Raw genomic sequence first — 18,583 nt, 5'->3', positions numbered from 1 at the left:
GAAGGTTTCAGAGATAAGCCAAGCTGTCCGAGAGTATTTCAGAGGCTCTTCAGCGCCCCCCCCCCCCACCTCTGGCCACATGCGGTATTGCATGCCATAGAAATGTATTAGCTTAGTTTCCATTAACTTCTATGGAGAAACACGCTTTGATATGCGAGTGCTTTGGATTACAAGCATTCTCCTGGAACGGATTATGCTCGTAATCCAAGGTTCCACTGTATATATCTATATATAGCTGTGTATCTGTTGGGGAAGTTGAATTGATATTTCCTGGTCTCCTCAATGGGGACGCAGCGAGCAATAAAAGCTCTACAGAGGGTTGAGTTTTGGCTGGAATTGGGCTTTACAAAGTGCAATGTTTGATCCAGTCACTGTTTTTATGTTATACAATTAATTTTGCTAAAAAATGATAAAGTCAGACACCATGTCATTGTTTTGGCGAGGTTTGAATCTGACACCTGCTGAATTTGCGTTGGTATTTAATTGCGGTTAGCCCTTCACAAAGGCAGGTTGTATGGAAGAATCCGCCGACATTAGTTGTGCTGTTTGATATCAGACTTTGTGGATTGTTTTAGAAAAAGAGAAATCAAATGTGGAAATAGCTTATGAATGAAGGGGATGTCTGTGGAGTGGAATGTAGAGAGCCTACGTTATGGCCGCCGCCGCCGCCGCTTGTCACATTCATAACTAGTATATAGAATTCACTGCAAAGGAAATGCATCATGGGGCTTGCAGGTGACATTTGGCAGTATTCCTCTATGGGATAATCCAAACAAGAGTCAGTTATGTTAGAAAATATTCTCGCTTAAAAACCTGCAGATTCTGACAAGTTCCTGGAACTTTTACATCCATTAATGTTAAAAAACACGTAAAGGGCATGCACAACGGAGTGCCAAACACTTCAGCACATGTTCATTTTAGGATCACTTCACAAAGTATTTTTAAAAGCCCGGTATACTAAAGTGTGAAGTACCGTGAAATAAAGATAAGCACACACAGCCTGGACAGTGAAGGAACAGTAATAGACTGATAAGGACATCTCTCTGCTCTCTCCTTCTGTCAGCATACTCCTTGGCAGCACATGTGACTGGATGGCAACTGATTGGCTCCAAATACTGCCCCTCTTTGTCTCCGTCTAAGTGCTGTTGTGCAGGGGATTAGGGGATTACTGGAGGTTGAAATCTAGATAAATGTAAACATATACATTATAATGGTTGCATTTGCAATATATTTATTTATTCCTTTAATAGATGCAAAGCTGGTGTGTTTTACATGTCTGCCTTTAAAGTGCATCTGTGCTCAAGCATACAACCATGCAAGAAAAGCTATTTTTTTTTTTCAAATTCCCTTGCAGTTGATTGGATGTTTGAGGGGCACAGACACTTCACATCACTGAACACTTAAAGTGGAGTTCCACCCATAAATATAACATTACATCAGTAGTTTTAAAAAAATGTCATTAGTCCTTTAAGAAAAAAAAACTTTGTTTAGATGCCTTCAAAGTGTTGTTGCTAGGCAGAATAGTTAATCTTCCCACTTCCTGCACCTAGGTGCTTAAGCTTCCTAACCTACACCGCACAGACTCCTGGGAATGTAGTGGGTGTATCTTTCCAGGAGTCTGTGCACTCCCCAGTCTCGAAGAATCATGTGACTTGGACAGTACAGGTGCTGAAACCTGATCTGAAACCTATTACACTGCTTGTGCAGCACTGAGCATGTGCGAGATCTGCAAAGCTGAAATCCAGGAAGTCATACAGTCTGGCTTCATGATGCCCACACTTAAGATGGCCCCAGTCAATTTCAATTTTATAAAGTGTCTAAATGCTGTAACAACCTAACAAAACGGACCTTAGTTTACAGACTAACTTTACTAGAATACATTAAGCTTGTGTATTACAGGGGTATTTATATTTAAAAAGTGAAATTGTGGCCGGAACTCCGCTTTAAAGTGATTGTAAAGTTTACATTTTTTATATGACAAACATGTCATTCTTACCTGCTCTGTGCAATGGTTCTGGGGTCCTCCACCGGCAATCATGGTTCCTCTCCTCCGAGTTTCCTCATAGCAAGCCATTTGCTATGGGGGCAATTGTGTGGGTTGATTCCGAGCAGAGTTGTGTGCGTCTATAGACACACACAGCCTGGCTCGGCCCCCCCCGCTCCGTCCTCACAGGAGCCAATGGCTCTTGCTGCTGCAGAGTGTCTTATGAGAAGCAAGAGAAAAATGGAGAAGATCTGCTCTTGATTAAGATCAAGCTTAAGTAAGTGTTTAAGTAAGGGGCTGGGGGGAGCAACACTTGATTTATTTTTTTGCCTTAATGCAGAGAGTGCATTAAGGTAAAAAAAACTTTTGCCTTTATATCCACTTTAGTTCAAGCCCAGTGTGTAATGATCCCTGCAGACTCCCAACTTTTGCTCCCTCTGTCTGCAGGATCTTATATACACTATATTACCAAAAGTATTAAGACGCCTGCCTTTTCACACACATGAACTTTAATGGCATTCCAGTCTTAGTCCGGAGGGTTCAATATTGAGTTGGCACACTCTTTGCAACTATAACAGCTTCAACTCTTCTGGGAAGGCTGTCCACAAGGTTTAGGAGTGTGTCTATGGGAATGTTTGACCATTCTTCCAGAAGCTCATTTGTGAGGTCAGGCACTGGGGTTGGACCAGAAGGGCTGGCTCGCAGTGTCCATTCTAATTCATCCCAAAGGTGTTCTATCAGGTTGAGGTCAGGCTCTTTGCCAGTCAAGTTCCTCCACCCCAAACTCTCTCATCCATGTCTTTACAGACCTTGCTTTGTGCACTGGTACGCAGTCATGTTGGAACAGAAAGGGGCCATTTCCCAAACTGTTCCCACAAAGTTGGGAGCATGAAATTGTTCAAAATTTCTTGGTACGCTGATGCCTTAAGTGTTTCCTTCACTGGAACCAAAGGGCAAAGCCCAACCCCTGAAAAGCAACCCCACACCATAATCCCCCCTCCACCAAATGATTTGGACCAGTGCACAAAGCAATAGTCAAATAGACACACTCCTAAACCTTGTGGACAGCCTTCCCAGAAGAGTTGAAGCTGTTATAGCTGCAAAGGATGGGCCAGCTCAATATTGAATCCTACAGACTAAGACTGGGATGCCATTAAAGATCATGTGCGTGTAAAGGCAGGCGTCCCAATACTTTTGGTAATATAGTGAATATTGTAAAGTAGTGTTAATTTCAAAAGTTGGTAAAGAACTTAGTCATTTTAATTGCAAGCTTTATGGTTGGCCATCATTTTACAATCTTCACCAATAAATACTACGCTATGAGATTTTTTCTCTTTGTTATTGGTGATTTTCTCATGGATGGGAAAGGATGATGGTCTTAACACCTACAGAGATCATATATGAGAGGAGATCTTTCTGAGTCTCACTACTAGGAGGTTATATGGATGGAACCACAATGTATTATATGAGAGGAGATCTTTCTGAGGCCCCGTACACACGTCCTAGAAACTCGACGTGCCAAACACATCGTTTTGCTCGTCGAGTTCCTTGTGAAGCCGCCGAGGATCTCGGCGAGCCAAGTTTCCTCATTGACTAACGAGGAAATAGAGAACATGTTCTCTATTTGGCCCGACGAGATCCTCATCGGTTTCCTCGGCCAAAAGTGTACACACGACTGGGTTTCTCGGCAGAATACGGCTCCGATCGAGTTTCTGGCTGAATTCTGCCGAAAAACTCAGTCGTGTGTACGCGGCCTAAGTGTGACTTCTAGGAGGCTATATGGATGGAACAACCATTTACTATCTTTAACAAGTGAGTTTGCTGTTCTATATAGTAGACAGCAACTAAGTCTGGTGAGTGTGCATTTTTGCTCAAGGTGGAGGCAACACAGGGTGATATTACTTCATTGATGGAGGACCAATACTTCCAGCAACTGCTTTGTCACTGGACTTTCTTTATAATTAATCATGTCATATTTTTTCTTATGGGACATATGTTAAAGGAACACTAAAGGCAAAATTTTTTTTTTTTTTTAAATAACAAACATGTTATACTTACCTCCACTGTGCAGCTCATTTTGCACAGAGTGTCCCTGAACCCGGTCTTCTGGGGTCCCTCGGTGGTTGTCCCGGCTCCTCCTCGCAAGAGCTTTCCACCTTCATGCGAGCGAGCTCCCATGGTGGAAAGCTTTTGCGGGTGCGCTCCCGTGATACAGCAGCGCGCCGTGTCATCGGATGTGATTGACAGCAGCGCCAGCCAATGACTGCGCTGCTATCAGTCCGTCCAGCCTAGCCAATCAACGGCCAGGCTGGGAACCGAAGAGGATCACGGGGGACGCGCGCGGGCTCTTTCGAGGGGTGAGGTAAGTAAAACGGGGGTTTGGGGGGGGGGGGCGGCTTTACCGTCGGATGTTTTTTCACCTTAATGCATAGGATGCATTAAGGTGAAAAAAACATTTACCTTTACAACCCCTTTAAATCATATCCAATATTTTTCATGTTTGTTTAGCGCTGCATTTTTGCATTCATTTATTTTATTTTTTTCAAATTGAGAACCTGGATAAAAGTGTTTAGTACAAAGAGAGAGTATTTATATCTACATACTAGATCTATCTATATACAAAGAAGAATTCAATAGAATTTATTAACATACCGTGTTTCCCCGAAAATAAGACCTATCCCGAAAATAAGACCTATCATTATTTTCCAAGCCGCAATATAAGCCCAACCCCGAAAATAAGCCCTAGTTTAAAATTATTGTAAAATCCTATAATCCACTCTATTACAGATGTATATAATGTACAATGTGTGTGTAATATAAATGCCGGGAAGAGAGCTCCGGCGGTCATATGAACATTGTACATTATTTAATACTGTAATAGAGTGGATTATAGGATTTTACAAGCATTTTAACTCAGTTCACACTGGGGATTCCTGACAGGCAGGGGGAGAGAGGGGAAGAGAAGACAGTACTTTACATTGTAAGACCTACCCCAAAAATAAGCCCTACTGTTTCTTTTGTTGCCAAAACTAATATAAGACCCGGGCTTATTTTTGGGGAAACACGGCAGTATTGTTACATTTGAATGTAATATTCACTGTGAAGTAGTGATTGTATGCAAGTCACTACATTGTATTAGGTGGTTTGTTATAGGAGAGAAAAGGCATGTTGATCAGCCGTTTTACTTAGAACAGAATGTATGTACAGGTCTCATTCCTTCACAGAACATACTAATTAAGGGGTGAATAAGCACCTTACTTTTGTGATGTAAAGAAAAGACATATAGATACCTGCTGTTCTAAAGCTGGTCATACACTGCTTGAATTATATCCGATTTCTGTCCACACCACCTAAAATCGAAACTGGGCAGAAAAAAGTTGGCCGAATAGTGATTGCAGCCGCTGCATAAGCAGTCACTGATCAGGTATTCTGACAGCTGCGGGTGTTAACTGTCAGAATGAAATAGCTGGCAGCAGAAGGTTTGTTCATCCACGTTATTTATTATGAATGAGGGAACCCATGGATTTCTCTTGTTCAGCCCATGTGGAAGACGTTAATAGGCACTGCACTGCCTGGAGGCTTTTGGCCCACTTGGCCATAACCTGTTGGGTTCCACTTTCTTATTGGCAGTTTTAAAATACATGTAAATGTGTAGCTAGAGCATAGTCACATTCAGTTGGACTTATTCTTTAATACTGAAGACATTGGGGTTGATTTGCTAAAACTGGGGAGAGCAAAATCTGGTGCAGCTGTGCATGGTAGCCAATCAGATTCCACTTATACAATTAGGCTTTGACAATAAAACCCGGAAGCTGATTGGTTTCTATGAAGAGCTGCACCCGATTTTGCACTCCCCAGTTTCAGCACATCAATCCCTTTGTACAGTTTACATAAGCCGTTGTTTTTAGTTCTAATGAAGCTACTGGAAAAAGGTCTTCAACATACAGAACAAGTCCAGTTGAATAAGAAAATCTTCTACTAGTGACTACTCCAAGACCTGGATAAAAGAGAACCTTCACAAACAGGTTAAAGCATAACTAGTTAGATTAAACAAGTGTCCTGTCCCCCTTTCTATGTTAAAGGTTACAGAAAATATTATATTCAAAATATGCTTTGCTCGACATTCTGAAGACAGCAAGGCTGCCACATTCCATAAAATGCCTGTTTGAATGCGGGATATACAATTTAACAAATCACGTTAGTCTTCTAATAAAAAGGCGAGCTAGAACCAAAAAACAATAGATCATTTTACTGGGGGTCAACACCTTCTACAGGTCTGGTGTAGAATGGACAACCATAGCTTACTAGACATGCACACTGAAAAATTTCATTTCGGAATTTCGGTTTTGTCCAAAAAATACATTTATTTAGTTACTCACGAAATGTGATTTTATTTATTTTGTTTTGTTAAAAAATGCATTTGTCCAAAAATCCGAATGAATTAAGGTTGAATCTGCCAGTTGAAGGCTTATGGTGTCTGTCAAATGTTCTAAGAAGATTCGACGAAGCAGCTAAACTGTACGACGCCGCAAGCGGACATTTATGGTCAAATGCTCCGCCCATAGGCTATAGTAGATTTCTAATGTTATATTTATTAATTATTATTACTAGTCAACCAACATTAGAATTCTTATATAGCCTATGGGCGGAGCATTTGACCATAAATGTCCGCTTGCGGCGATCGTATGTTTTTAGCTGCTTCGTGGAATCTTCATGTCTCTATAATGTAGAATCTTTTCCCTCTATGTAGAATAATCTCGGACTAATAGAGGCACATTCAACCACAGGTTCGATAGACACAGATCGCTATTGTCATCCTCATGTCAAATCTTGTATCCATATCGAATTGTTGTCGCAAAGAAATGAAAATAAAGCATTTTTTATGTTGAAACTTTTGGATTTCGGATTCTGCCTTTTCGTTACCGTTTGTTAAAACAAACGTGAAAATCCCAGAAATTCAGACGAAAATGCATTCGGCCACAAACTAATGAACATGTCCATAGCTTACTAGACTCAAGATCATTCCATGAGTTGGCCATTGCCCTATTACAAATACAACCAGCCTGGTGACCAAAAAGTGTTATTCCAGGAAATACAATTTCCAGTAAAAAGGTTCTTTTTAGCTGAGATAAGTTTTATTCTGAGGTGTTATCACCAAAAGCAACAAGGAACCTGATTTCATTTAACTCCTCCTGGAAAATGACTTTGCATTGCAGCATTTGTTTGTCATGTGTCGATCCAAATACATGTTTTACTAATGAATGTGAACTGATCGTAAGATATTGTAGCAATGACTCTATTTCCTTGAAACAAAGTAATTTGGAAAGGAAAATGTAAGGCCCCTTTCACACAGGCGATCCGATCAGATCTGCCTGTCAGTTTTTCAGGTGGACCTGATCAGACTGTTAAGCCCTGTACACACGATCGGTTTGTCCGATGAAAACAGACCAATGGACTCATCAGTTTGTTTTCCATCGGTGAAAAAAAAACAGAACATGTTTTAAATTTTTCCTATGGATAAAAAAACTATCGTCTATGTGGAAGTCCATCGGTCAAAAATCCACACATGCTCAGAATCAAGTCGACGCTCGGAAATATTGAACTTCATTTTTCTCAGCACGTCGAAGTGTTTTACGTCACCGCGTTTGGACACGGTCGATTTTTGACCGATGGTGTGTAGGCAAGACTGATGAAAGTCAGCTTCATCGGATTAGATTCCATCAGATATCCGATCGTGTGTACAGGGCTTTACAGTCTCTTCTATGGAGCGGCGGATGTCAACGGACACTCGCCACCATCCGATCCTGTCTGCCAAAAACAGACAGATGGGGGATCTATTCCCCATCTGTCTGAATTGGAATTGGATAGCAATGGACAGGTTGTTTGTTTCCATCTGATTGCCCCATAGACAAGAGCAGGCTATGTCTGTGTCCAATATGCAGACCTGTCATCTGTCTGTTCAGCGTGGATCAGTGGAGAGATCCCCCTCTGAGTAAGCCAGTCTGCCTTAATGAGTTCATCAAATGACTACTCTAAAATCTAATATGTAGCTGACAGTAGGTGTTGATAGGCAATCTGTTGATTCTTTACATGGATGAATTCTGGTCTAAACAAAAGAAACATTTCTATATTTCATAATGACAGAGCTTCTTAGATCTCTATTTTATCAAAGTTTCAAAAGCAAGGATTACTAATGTAAAGTTAGCCGATCTCCCAGAGCATACAAACTAAATAAAAAGTGTTACACAGAAAAAACAAAACTCCTGCGCACGGGTGGATTGTCCAACAGTTATTCAATATTCCACATGGAACACACCAACAGTGTCAAAAACAGTAAGGCCTCGTACACACGACCAAGAAACTCGACGGGCGAAACGCATCGTTTTGCTCGTCGAGTTCCTTGTGAAGCCGTCGAGAAACTTGACAAGCCAATTTTCTCCATTCATGTCAAGGAAATAGAGAACTTTCTCTCTTTTTGGCTCGTCGAGTTTCTCGACAGTTTCCTAGACGAAAATGTACACACGACCGGTTTCCTTGGCAAAAAAATATCTCCCAGCAAGTTTCTTGCTGGTTTTTGCCGAGAAACTCGGTCGTGTGTACGAGGCTTCACAGTGGCCTTGCTGCCCTTCATGGACGGGGAATGTCCTAGTAGAAAACGACAAAAGAAAAGAAAGAAAGGCGCACCAGCCTAGTATGTTACCATTGACAGTTTTAATAAAATAAAATGGTAATGAAAAACTACTCACAAGAGAAATTACATAATATGCTTGTCAACAACGATGTGGTAGATATCCCTCGAGCCACACTCCAGAATAGGGGGGATAGAAGTGTGTCACTGCCGGCTGACGCGTTTCGAGGGGACAAGGACCTCTTCATCACTGCTGTGCTCTGATGAAGAGGTCCTTGTCGCCTCGAAACGCGTCAGCCGGCAGTGACACACTTCTATCCCCCCTATTCTGGAGTGTGGCTCGAGGGATATCTACCACATCGTTGTTGACAAGCATATTATCTCATTTCTCTTGTGAGTAGTTTTTCATTACCATTTTATTTTATTAAAACGGTCAACGGTAACACACTAGGCTGGTGCGCCTTTCTTTCTTTTGTCGTTAAATAAAACGTGTACTTCACTGTAGATTTTATTATTTCATTTGACTTGTATCAGTCTTAAATCTTTCTTTAGTGCTAGTTCACACCAAGCGCAATTCCGTTCAGTTCTGTGCGCTTTTTTTCTGCACAAAATGCATGCACAGTGTTTTCCATGTATTCCAATGCCTCTAGTTTCTGCCCTGAAAACTGACCGGAAGCTGACTGCATGGTGTGAACTAGCGCTTAAAACAATTCTTGAATGTTTTTTGAACCTTCATCCAGTTTTTAGTCAATTTTTTAGCTCATTGGCTCCAATGCGCAATAGCAGGAGATTGTGGCCGGCTCTCTATGAAGCCGGTTTACATATCTCCGATGCTGCTTCAGTGCAATATGATCAGGAGTCCTGTGCATCTTTGGTCCGTTTCAGGTCTGAATTCAGCCCAAAATTCAGGCTGAAATCGGAGACCTGAAACATTGAACCAGGACGCACAGGAGCCGCATCGGCATTGGGTGTGAACCCAGCCTGAAGGAAAATAGGTTTAAAAAAGTACATGGACCCTTCATCTGCTTCTCCAATGACTAATGATTATAAAGATGGTAATTATAAAGATAGAAACCAACAAGAAAAGCAGAAAAAAAGAAATGAGAAAAAACATCATAATCTCAAGAATGTTTCCGAAGCTTTCTTTGATGAGTTCATTTTACATGTAAATGTGCTTACCTGTTGTGTTTTATAAAGTGTTTGATAAACCTTTCTGGGGTGAAATGATTAAAAAAGCACATTTCAACTGCAATGTAAATGCTTTCCGAGAGAATATATAGGCTTTTAATTGATATTTTAAATACACACATAATTATGCCTGTTTAATGTAAACCATAACATCTATGCGTGTTATTTTAATGTTTTACTTGTTTCTATGTATACTTTGAAATTATATATGTGTATGATGGGGGGACATATTTGCTTATTACAGGCTCTGCATCTGCTCTGCAGTGGAAAATAACAGATATGCTTTTTCTTACAATGCAGGTTTGATTTACTAGCGTCTTCATGTAGTACATAAGGTGAAGCTATATGCACGTTGAATACCTAATCATTTGCACAAGATTGCACGCTTGAAGTAAACACAGCTTTAAATTATGCTTCCTTGCGCTCACATTGCAAAGCAAACAATCTCTGCTGCTTTAGTAAATCCATCCAAAGTGTTGAAAAGGTTTACTAAAGAGTAAAGAAGGTTCATATTGAAAAACCGCCCCCCCCCCCCCCTTCGGTGGTTCCTTCCACCAGCTCATACTTCAGTACAGAACACAGCAAGTGACATAGGGGCCAGTGGAAGGAACCACAGCAAACAGTGGGGGACCAAAAATTCAACACACCAAAGACTTATGCCGCGTACACACGAATCGGAAATTCCGACAACAAAAGTCCGATGTGAGCTTTTGGTCGGAAATTCCGACCATGTGTATGCTCCATCGGACTTTTGCCATCGGAAATTCCGCCGTCAAAAGATTGAGAGCAGGTGCTCTATTTTTCAGACGGAAAAAGTTCCTATCAAAAAAAACTCTTGTCTGTATGCAATTCGACTCGCAAAAAAAATCTGCATGCTCAGAATCAAGCAGAAGAGCCGAACTGCCTATTGAACTCCATTGATCTCGGCTCGTCGCACTTCTAGTACGTCACCGCGTTCTTGACGGTCGGAATTTCCAACAAGATTTGTGTGACCGTGTGTATGCAACACGAGTTTGAGCCAACATTCCGTCAGAAAGAATCCACATTTTTCTTGTCGGAATTTCCGATCGTGTGTACGTGGCAAAGGGATCCAACAAACCAGAAGTGTCAGATGCTATACACTGTTCAACTAGCTTAGCTCTTCAAGAGAAGTGAGGATGGATGGCTTGAACAGCAAGGCAGGTAAGCATTAATTATTTTCATTCAGGGTACAGATAGCTTAGCTCTTCAGAGAGAAAGAAGATGGTCAGCTTGGGTGTCAGGAACGGTAAATATTAATCATTTTCTTTCAAGGATGCATTTTTTTATAAGTGGCTCTAAAAAGGGAGGCATAATGATTGCAAACTAAGTGACTGCTCCCTCTAGTGCTCATTACAATTTACTATATTTTCAAGATAATAAAAAAAAAATGGAAAAAACAGACTTGTTAAAGTTGAAAATCAATGAAGAATTAGCTTAAGTTAAACACAGCAATAACTCAAAATATGTGCTATATGGTCCCTTTAAAACGAGTCTCCACAGACATTTCTTGTTTACTTCTCTTTGCAACGGACAAGCATGGAAAGCCAAAATTAAGTAACATAAATAAACACAAAGGAAATAAAAAAATTAGATGCCAGTACATTGGCGCCAAAATTATGACGCCAGTACAGAGTACCCTAAAACATCACAGAAGAGTTCTGTCATACCGTTTATTATATAATACCGTCTGTAACCAAATAAAAGTTTTGCAAATTCTATCTACAGTACTTATGGTGAACATTTGAACCTGACTTCCAGAGAAGCACTTCACATATTACAATAATAATATTATATTCCAATTAAGTTCAGCATAAAATCAATAAACATTTTGGTTTGTTTATTGCAAGGAAAACCCTTAGCAATTCTTAGTAGAAATTAGAACTGTTTGGCATAAAGAACTAAGAAAACGTATTAGCACAAATCCAGTTACTGCCTCTGATTTATGTTAGACTGTCTTATAGAAACCACAGTATATTATATAATTTCATATGAAATTATTCTGTTGTGCCAGTAAATAAGCCTCATAATGGTCAAATGTTTAAAATAGGAAACAATAGGATAATTTTAAATTTGTACATCCGTGTGTAATAACAATAAAGAGCAATAATAAATAGAATCCTAATATACATCAGTACAAAGTCCAGCTTTGATACTGATGAAGCCCCCACATTCAATGAATGATGAATTTTATCCAGTAGCTGTTTGGTTACCGATGACTCGAAGAATCTCTTTATAGCTACTTGGCTCTTGTGTGTTAATGCTTGTATCTCCTACTTGACCATCTTCGTAGCTTTACAAAAAAAAAAAGATAACAATAATAGTAAAGGTTAATAAATAATACATTCATAAATAATATAAAAAAAAAACAATAATAATAAAATAAAAAAATAATACATGGCTAGGTGATTAGCACGTCTGCCTATCAGCACTAGGGGTGTTGGTTCGAATCCCAACAAGGCACTAAATGCTTGGAGTTTGCATGGTCTCTCCCTGTACCTACGTGGGTTTCCTCTCACACTCCAAAGACATGCTGGTAGGTCAATAGGCTCCTGTCTAAATTGGCCCCACTATGTGTATTAAATGTGAGTTTAGGACCATAGGGCCAGATTCATGATCAATTCCGGCGGCGTAACGTATCCCATTTACGTTACACCGCCGCAAGTTTTCAGCGCAAATGCTTGATTCACAAAGCACTTGCCTGTAAAATTGCGGCGTCGTAGCGTAAATCCGTCCGGCGCAAGCCCGCCTAATTCAAATGGGGCGTGTATCATTTAAATTAGGCGCGTTCCCGCGCCGAACGTACTGCGCATGCTCCGTTTTGTAATTTCCCGCCATGCTTTGCGCGAAATGACGTCGCACCGATGTAATTTTTTGAACGGCGACGTGCGTTACGTCCTTTCCTATTCCCGGACGACTTACGCAAAAAAGAAAAAAAATTCAAAATTTGACGCGGGGAACGACGGCCATACTTTAACATGGCTGGTCTAAATATAAACCATGAAATAGCAGCTGTAACTTTACGACGGGAAAAGCCGGCTAGTGACGACGTAAGAGAATGCGACGAGCACGCATAGCTTCGTGGATCGCCGTAAACAGCTAATTAGCATACCTGTCGCGGGAAAACGACGCGAACACCACCCAGCGGGCGCCGAAGTATTACACATACGATCCGAAGGCGTACGAAGCCGTACGCCTGTCGGATCGAAGCCAGAAGCCGTTGTATCTTGGTTTGAGAATTTCAAACTAAAGATACGACGCTGGCAAATTTGAAATACGCCGGAGTATCAAGTAGATACGCCGGCGTATTCGACTGTGAATCTGGCCCTTAGATTGTAAGCTCCTTGAGGATAGGGCCCTGATGTAAATTTACATTATATATGTGTAAAGTGCTGCGTAAATTGATGGCGCTAAATAATTACCTGTACTAAATAAAAAAAAAAAATTTAATTTAAAAAAAGTTAATAAAAAAGTTAAGAAATAAATCACTTCAAAGCTGAAAGTGAAAACCCCACAAGTGCCCCAGAACTCTTCTGATCCTATATGATAACATTATTTACATTCAATTCTATATTTGGTATATTTGGTATGCCGAAAGAGCCATAGTTAGGCCGAAGTTCTCCTACAGGGACTGAGCTTACTGGCACTTCAGTCAAGCAGTTCTGGTTTGAAAACCGAATGCTTTTACCTGAGGGAGGAACACCCAGTACCAGATAATTTCTCCAGACAACTGTCTACAGAGGCACACCTCCCCACACCACACACCTCTCTTCTTTACCCTTCCTATCCTGTAATAACAATTTAGGGTGTACTCATGGGACAGGTTTGAATACCACACACACTCCAAAACTTTGCTAGAAAGGAGCCTATGTCAAGTATCCCACCCCGATGGGAAACCTTCATTTGTTTGCAGGGCCTTGAGCCATTAGTGGACTCACTTTCTCAAATCGGAAAACCGGTTAAGACAACGGGCAGAGGTCTGACCGGTACGCCCCTACTCAATCACAGATTGTTCAGATAGGGGTGTTGAGTGCTTTGGTGGCGAACCCGGTTCCTCGACACACTACTAGTGGAGTCCTCTACTGTCTCAATACGTTTGCCCGTTATGCTCAAATGGAATCAGGGACCTATATGACTATATATATGGTAAACTGTTTAATTTATTACTATTATGGTTCTCTATGTTTTGTTTGTACCTCATTTGCAGCTTTGTTATCTTATGCAAATTACTATATACTGTAGCTGTATGTTATCTTTCATGTATTATGCAAAACCTCAATAAAAACATTGAAACAAAAAAAGAAACCGAATGCTTTTACTGTCAAGACTTCCATTGAACACTGTGTATTATTGCGTTCAACAAGACACCGACAGTGAAAGATCATTGGTGTGGATTACTATGGTGGTTAGTACTATGTCTGGAAGCTCTAGGGACCCAAGCTCCAGCACGCCTACCATCGTCTTGATATTTGTATGTTTTCCCTTTCTGGAATTTAATTTTGTAGAATTTATCCAAAGTTTACCCTCAGAATATTCTCTTGCCTAACAGATAGTCATGGAGTGCAGCCCTCAAAATTTCCACTCGCCTACTAGCATTTGGCGAGTAGATTTAAGCTGGGGGCGAGTGATGCCAGGGCTGCATGACCAATCTCCCTCCAATCTGTGCCTACACTTAGAGTCCCGATGAGATTGGCGGCCGAAGAGGAAAGGTGCATGCTCGGGAAAAGTAGTCTGGTGAGCTACGCACAGGCAGAGCAGTACACAGGTGCTCTCCTTACAATTCTCATTAAGCCATGGGACCTAACAGTATGACCTCTCTGAGCCTGCCCCCCTCCCCCGGGCCCGACCAATGTAGCTGGAGAGCAGAAAGTAATGAGTGAGGTGGAGGATTGCAAAAATTACCACCCTGGTGCAGCGCTCACTGAAAGTTGCCCTGACATGAGAGCGGCAGCCTTCTAGTTTGTGCAGGTTTCTTCTCCTTGTGCTCTATGTAAGTGTCCAACAGTTTAGCCTGAGCACTGTGAACAGACTGGTCTCAATGTGTGCTGTGCGCTGTCAGTGTGCGCTGTCAGTGTGCGCTGTGCTATGGTGTCAATGGCTGTGCAGTTGTGTGGATCGTATTCCCTCCCGCTGTGCTGCAGCTCCTCTCCTCTCTGCCAGCCTGAATAAAAGGGGGAAGTGGGGACATGCAAGCGTGGAGGCCACACACACAGCTACTGATGATGAGATGAATGGGAGAGAGAGAGAGGATGGATGGGAGTTGCAGAGGAGACAGCAAGAGAATGGGGAAGAGACCCAGTTCTAGTGCCCTGTCCCTCTGGTCTTCCCCCAAGTGCCTGTACCTCTGGTCTGCCCCCAGTGCCCTGTCCTCTGGTCTGCCCCCAGTGCCCTGTCCCATTTTGTTAAAGTTGTTGTTGGTAATATTTAATTTTGTAACTTGATTCTGCAATAAAACATTGTCATTCCATGAGATAATCTACAAAAGCGTGTTTACGGGTGCAATTAGGCGCAGGGCTGTGTATGAATTAGGTGGGGGCAACTGGTGGCAAGTAACTCTTGAGGCCTGGCTAGTAGCTCAGGACTGAAAATTTGAGCCCTGATGGAGTGTATGTATATCCTTTACTGATTGCACTAGGCATACTAAAAGGTAAGCAGCTGTGGATTATATTGAGATTTAGGGAAAGCATGGAGCAGTGTGTAATAAAGTGTACAGAATGGAGCATCACTGAGTATATAACATACAGCACAATATAGATTGGAGCAGTGTAGAGTATATAATATACAGCAGTTCCATGTTGGTGACATGTAGATGGACATGGCTCCCCAAAATAAACACAGACTGTGGAATCTTCACACTGGACTTCAAGCATCTTGCAGTGTGTGCCTCTCCATTCTTCCTCTATACTCTGGGTCCTTGGTTTCCAAATGAGATGCAAAATTTGCTCTCATCAGAATAGAGGACTTTGGACCACTGAGCGACAGACCAGGTCTGTTTTTCTTTAGCCCAGGTAAGACGCTTCTGACGTTGTTTGTTGTTCAAGAGTGGCTCAACAAGAGGAATACGACATTTGAAGCCCATGTCTAGGATCCGTCTGTGTGTGGTGGCTCTTGATGCACTGACTCCAGCTTCAGTCCACTCCCTGTGAAAGTCCCCAACACTTTTAAATGGCCTTTTCCTGAAATCCTCTCCAGGCTGCGGTCATCCCTGTTCCTTGTGCACCTTTTTCTTCCACACTTTTCCCTTCCACATAACTTTCTATTAATGTGCTTTGATACAGCACTTTGGTAACATCCACCTTCTTTTGCAATTACCGTATTTATCGGCGTATAACTTTTTTTAAATCAGGGGGGAATCCTGGGTGCGTGTTATACGCCGATCCCCGCTGTCTGTGAGGGGAAGAGAAGCGAGCGCCGCGATATACACATAGCCGAGTGTACTGTGTACTCGGCTAGGCTCGGCTCCGCTCGCAGTCACGCCCAGTCCCAACATTGGACCTGTGTTATTTCCATCATAGGAGCCTGGGCAAGGGGCGGGACTGCGAGAGGAGCCGAGTACAGCCGAGTACTCAGAACATCCGGTTCTGTCTATTTTCGGCGCTGCAGCGGTAATTTTTTAACGTTCAAGTTGCAAGGACACTGGGCAAGGCTGCATGGACACTGGCAAGGCTGCATGGACACTGGGCAGGCTGCATGGGACACTGGGCAAGGCTGCAAGGACATTGGGCAAGGCTGCAAGGACACTGGCAAGGCTGCATGGACACTGGGCAGGGCTGCATGGACACTGGGCAGGGCTGCAGATGGACACTGATCATTCTGCAACGATGGACAAGGCTGCAGATGGACACTGATAAGGCTGCATTTATGGGCATTTAAATGTAAGTTTTTTATCCTTAACTTCCCTCCTAAAAGTTGTTTTCCTTAAAATTCCTCCTAAACTTGGGGTGCTTGTTATACGCGTGTGTTATATGCCGATAAATACGGTACCTTTTGAGGCTTTCCCTCCTATGGAGGGTGTCAATGATGGTTTTCTGCACAACTGTCAGGTCAGCAGTCTTTCCCATGATTGTGATTCCTACTGAACCAGACTGAGAGACCATTTAATGGCTCAGGAACCCTTTGCAGGCGTTATGGCTTAATTAGCTGATTAGAGTGGGACATTTTGAGCCTAGAATATTGCACCTTTTCACAATATTGTAATTTTCTAGATTGTGGATTTGGGGTGTCATGAGCTGTAAGCCATAATCATCACAATTATGACAAATCACGGCTTGAACAATCTTGCTTTGCATGTAATGAGTATCTCATATATTAGTTTCACCTTTTAAGTTGCATTAGTGAAATAAATGAACTTTTGCATGATATTCAAATTTTTGGAGTTTCACCTGCACTGCACTGCACTGCAATTCACTGCACTATTTACAGATTGGAGTGGAGTAGGATATATTGTGTGCAGTAAATGTATGATACTTACACAAAAAAGAACCGTGTACAGACATGATCGGTAGTGGGAACGACCCAGATCTCCCCATGTTTGTGCAATTCGGATGAGGTGATCACAGCAAATACAAAATAAACAGAAATGGTAATAATATTAAATACTGTCAGAGAATAGAAAGATTAACATGATATTTCCAAAGTCACAGAGTGATACATTGATTCAGCAACAGTCATGAGTTACAGTAAAGTAACACTGCAGACACAAGAGTGACACTGCAATGATCCATAACCTAGAAAATGGCAAGCCAGAACTGAGAGAAGAATCGGTCTGTCAATGGAAACATGTGCAATAAGCAACCAGCGCCATGTTCCTGCTTGCCAGGTCTTCTCCCTGCAGCACCACATTAGCAATAAAATTGATGAATCCATATAGTTCCCAACTACTGTGGCTTGTTATGGTTTTTCACTGGCAGCCTCACTAACTAATTAGGAATATGCTGGAATGCAAATCTGAAAGAATATTCTTTAAGCCAGGAATATATATTTATATATATATATATATATATATATATATATATATATATATATATATATATATATATATATATATATAAAAGTTAAAGTCAGAAATTAGACTGACATGAGAAGTTGCTGCACTGGGCCAGTGCTTTAGAGAGGGAAATTCTACTATCCACCTTGTTTGTGTGGATGGAGGAATCTATTATTTTTTTTTTATTTTTTTGCCTGCTGTCCAGCTTTAAAAAAAGAAAATCAAGGAAACCAATCCATTTCACAGCCTGAATGATGCCCTGACAGAGAAGAACATAGGGAAAACCAATTATTTGACAGGTGGTAAACTGCCGCCACAAGAATTGTCTTGTTAGTTATTTTATTTTTTTCCATTGCCATCCTGGACACCTTGAAAGCCTCTAAATATGAAGTGAAATATGGAAAGAAAAAGGGTTTTTATATCAAAATTGTTCTGATGTCTCCTGGGTATCCTGGATGAACTACAACTCCGGGGGAATACACGGTATTAATAAATAGACATTTGTTTCAGGCTCGTAAGCTTATAGCACAAAAATGGTTGTCATCATATCCACTTACAGCAGCAGATGCAAAATGCAAGTAAGGGAGACCATAATTAGGAAAAAATATACCTTTTTACATAGAGGCAAGTCTAGGGAAATTTGAAAAAATTTGGAAAAGATGGTTTGATATTCTGGATGGATGACGAGAGGGGTCCAGATAAATGTAGGAGCGATGGAGAAAGAGGGGGGGGAGCATGGGGGCCAGGGGTGATGTTTTTTTGTAGTTTTTTTTCCCTC

General features: G+C 41.5%; 1 protein-coding gene across 3 annotated transcripts in view; it reads right to left on the bottom strand.

Moving 5' to 3' along the window:
* Positions 1–272: 272 nt before the first annotated feature.
* The window catches only part of PARP8 (poly(ADP-ribose) polymerase family member 8), a 409,395-nt gene continuing 391,084 nt past the window's right edge, over positions 273–18,583 (bottom strand). Inside the window, exons 25-27 of one of the 3 annotated variants that reach the window (XM_040339237.1) lie at positions 17,290–17,374; positions 12,032–12,111; positions 273–1,182 (exon numbers count right to left, since the gene is read on the bottom strand). In XM_040339237.1, coding sequence (XP_040195171.1) covers positions 1,166–1,182; positions 12,032–12,111; positions 17,290–17,374 — 182 coding nt within the window. In that variant the 3' untranslated portion in view covers positions 273–1,165. Of the gene's footprint in view, positions 1,183–11,477; positions 12,112–17,289; positions 17,375–18,583 lie in introns of those variants that run through there. The other 2 variants (XM_040339250.1, XM_040339230.1) reach the window with 2 other exon arrangements.

Source organism: Rana temporaria, chromosome 1 (genome assembly GCF_905171775.1).
Source record: "Rana temporaria chromosome 1, aRanTem1.1, whole genome shotgun sequence".
In the NCBI taxonomy this organism is placed as follows: Eukaryota; Metazoa; Chordata; class Amphibia; order Anura; family Ranidae; genus Rana; species Rana temporaria.
Note: the sequence above shows the minus strand (reverse complement) of the source record. Positions and strands in the feature narration are given on the sequence as shown.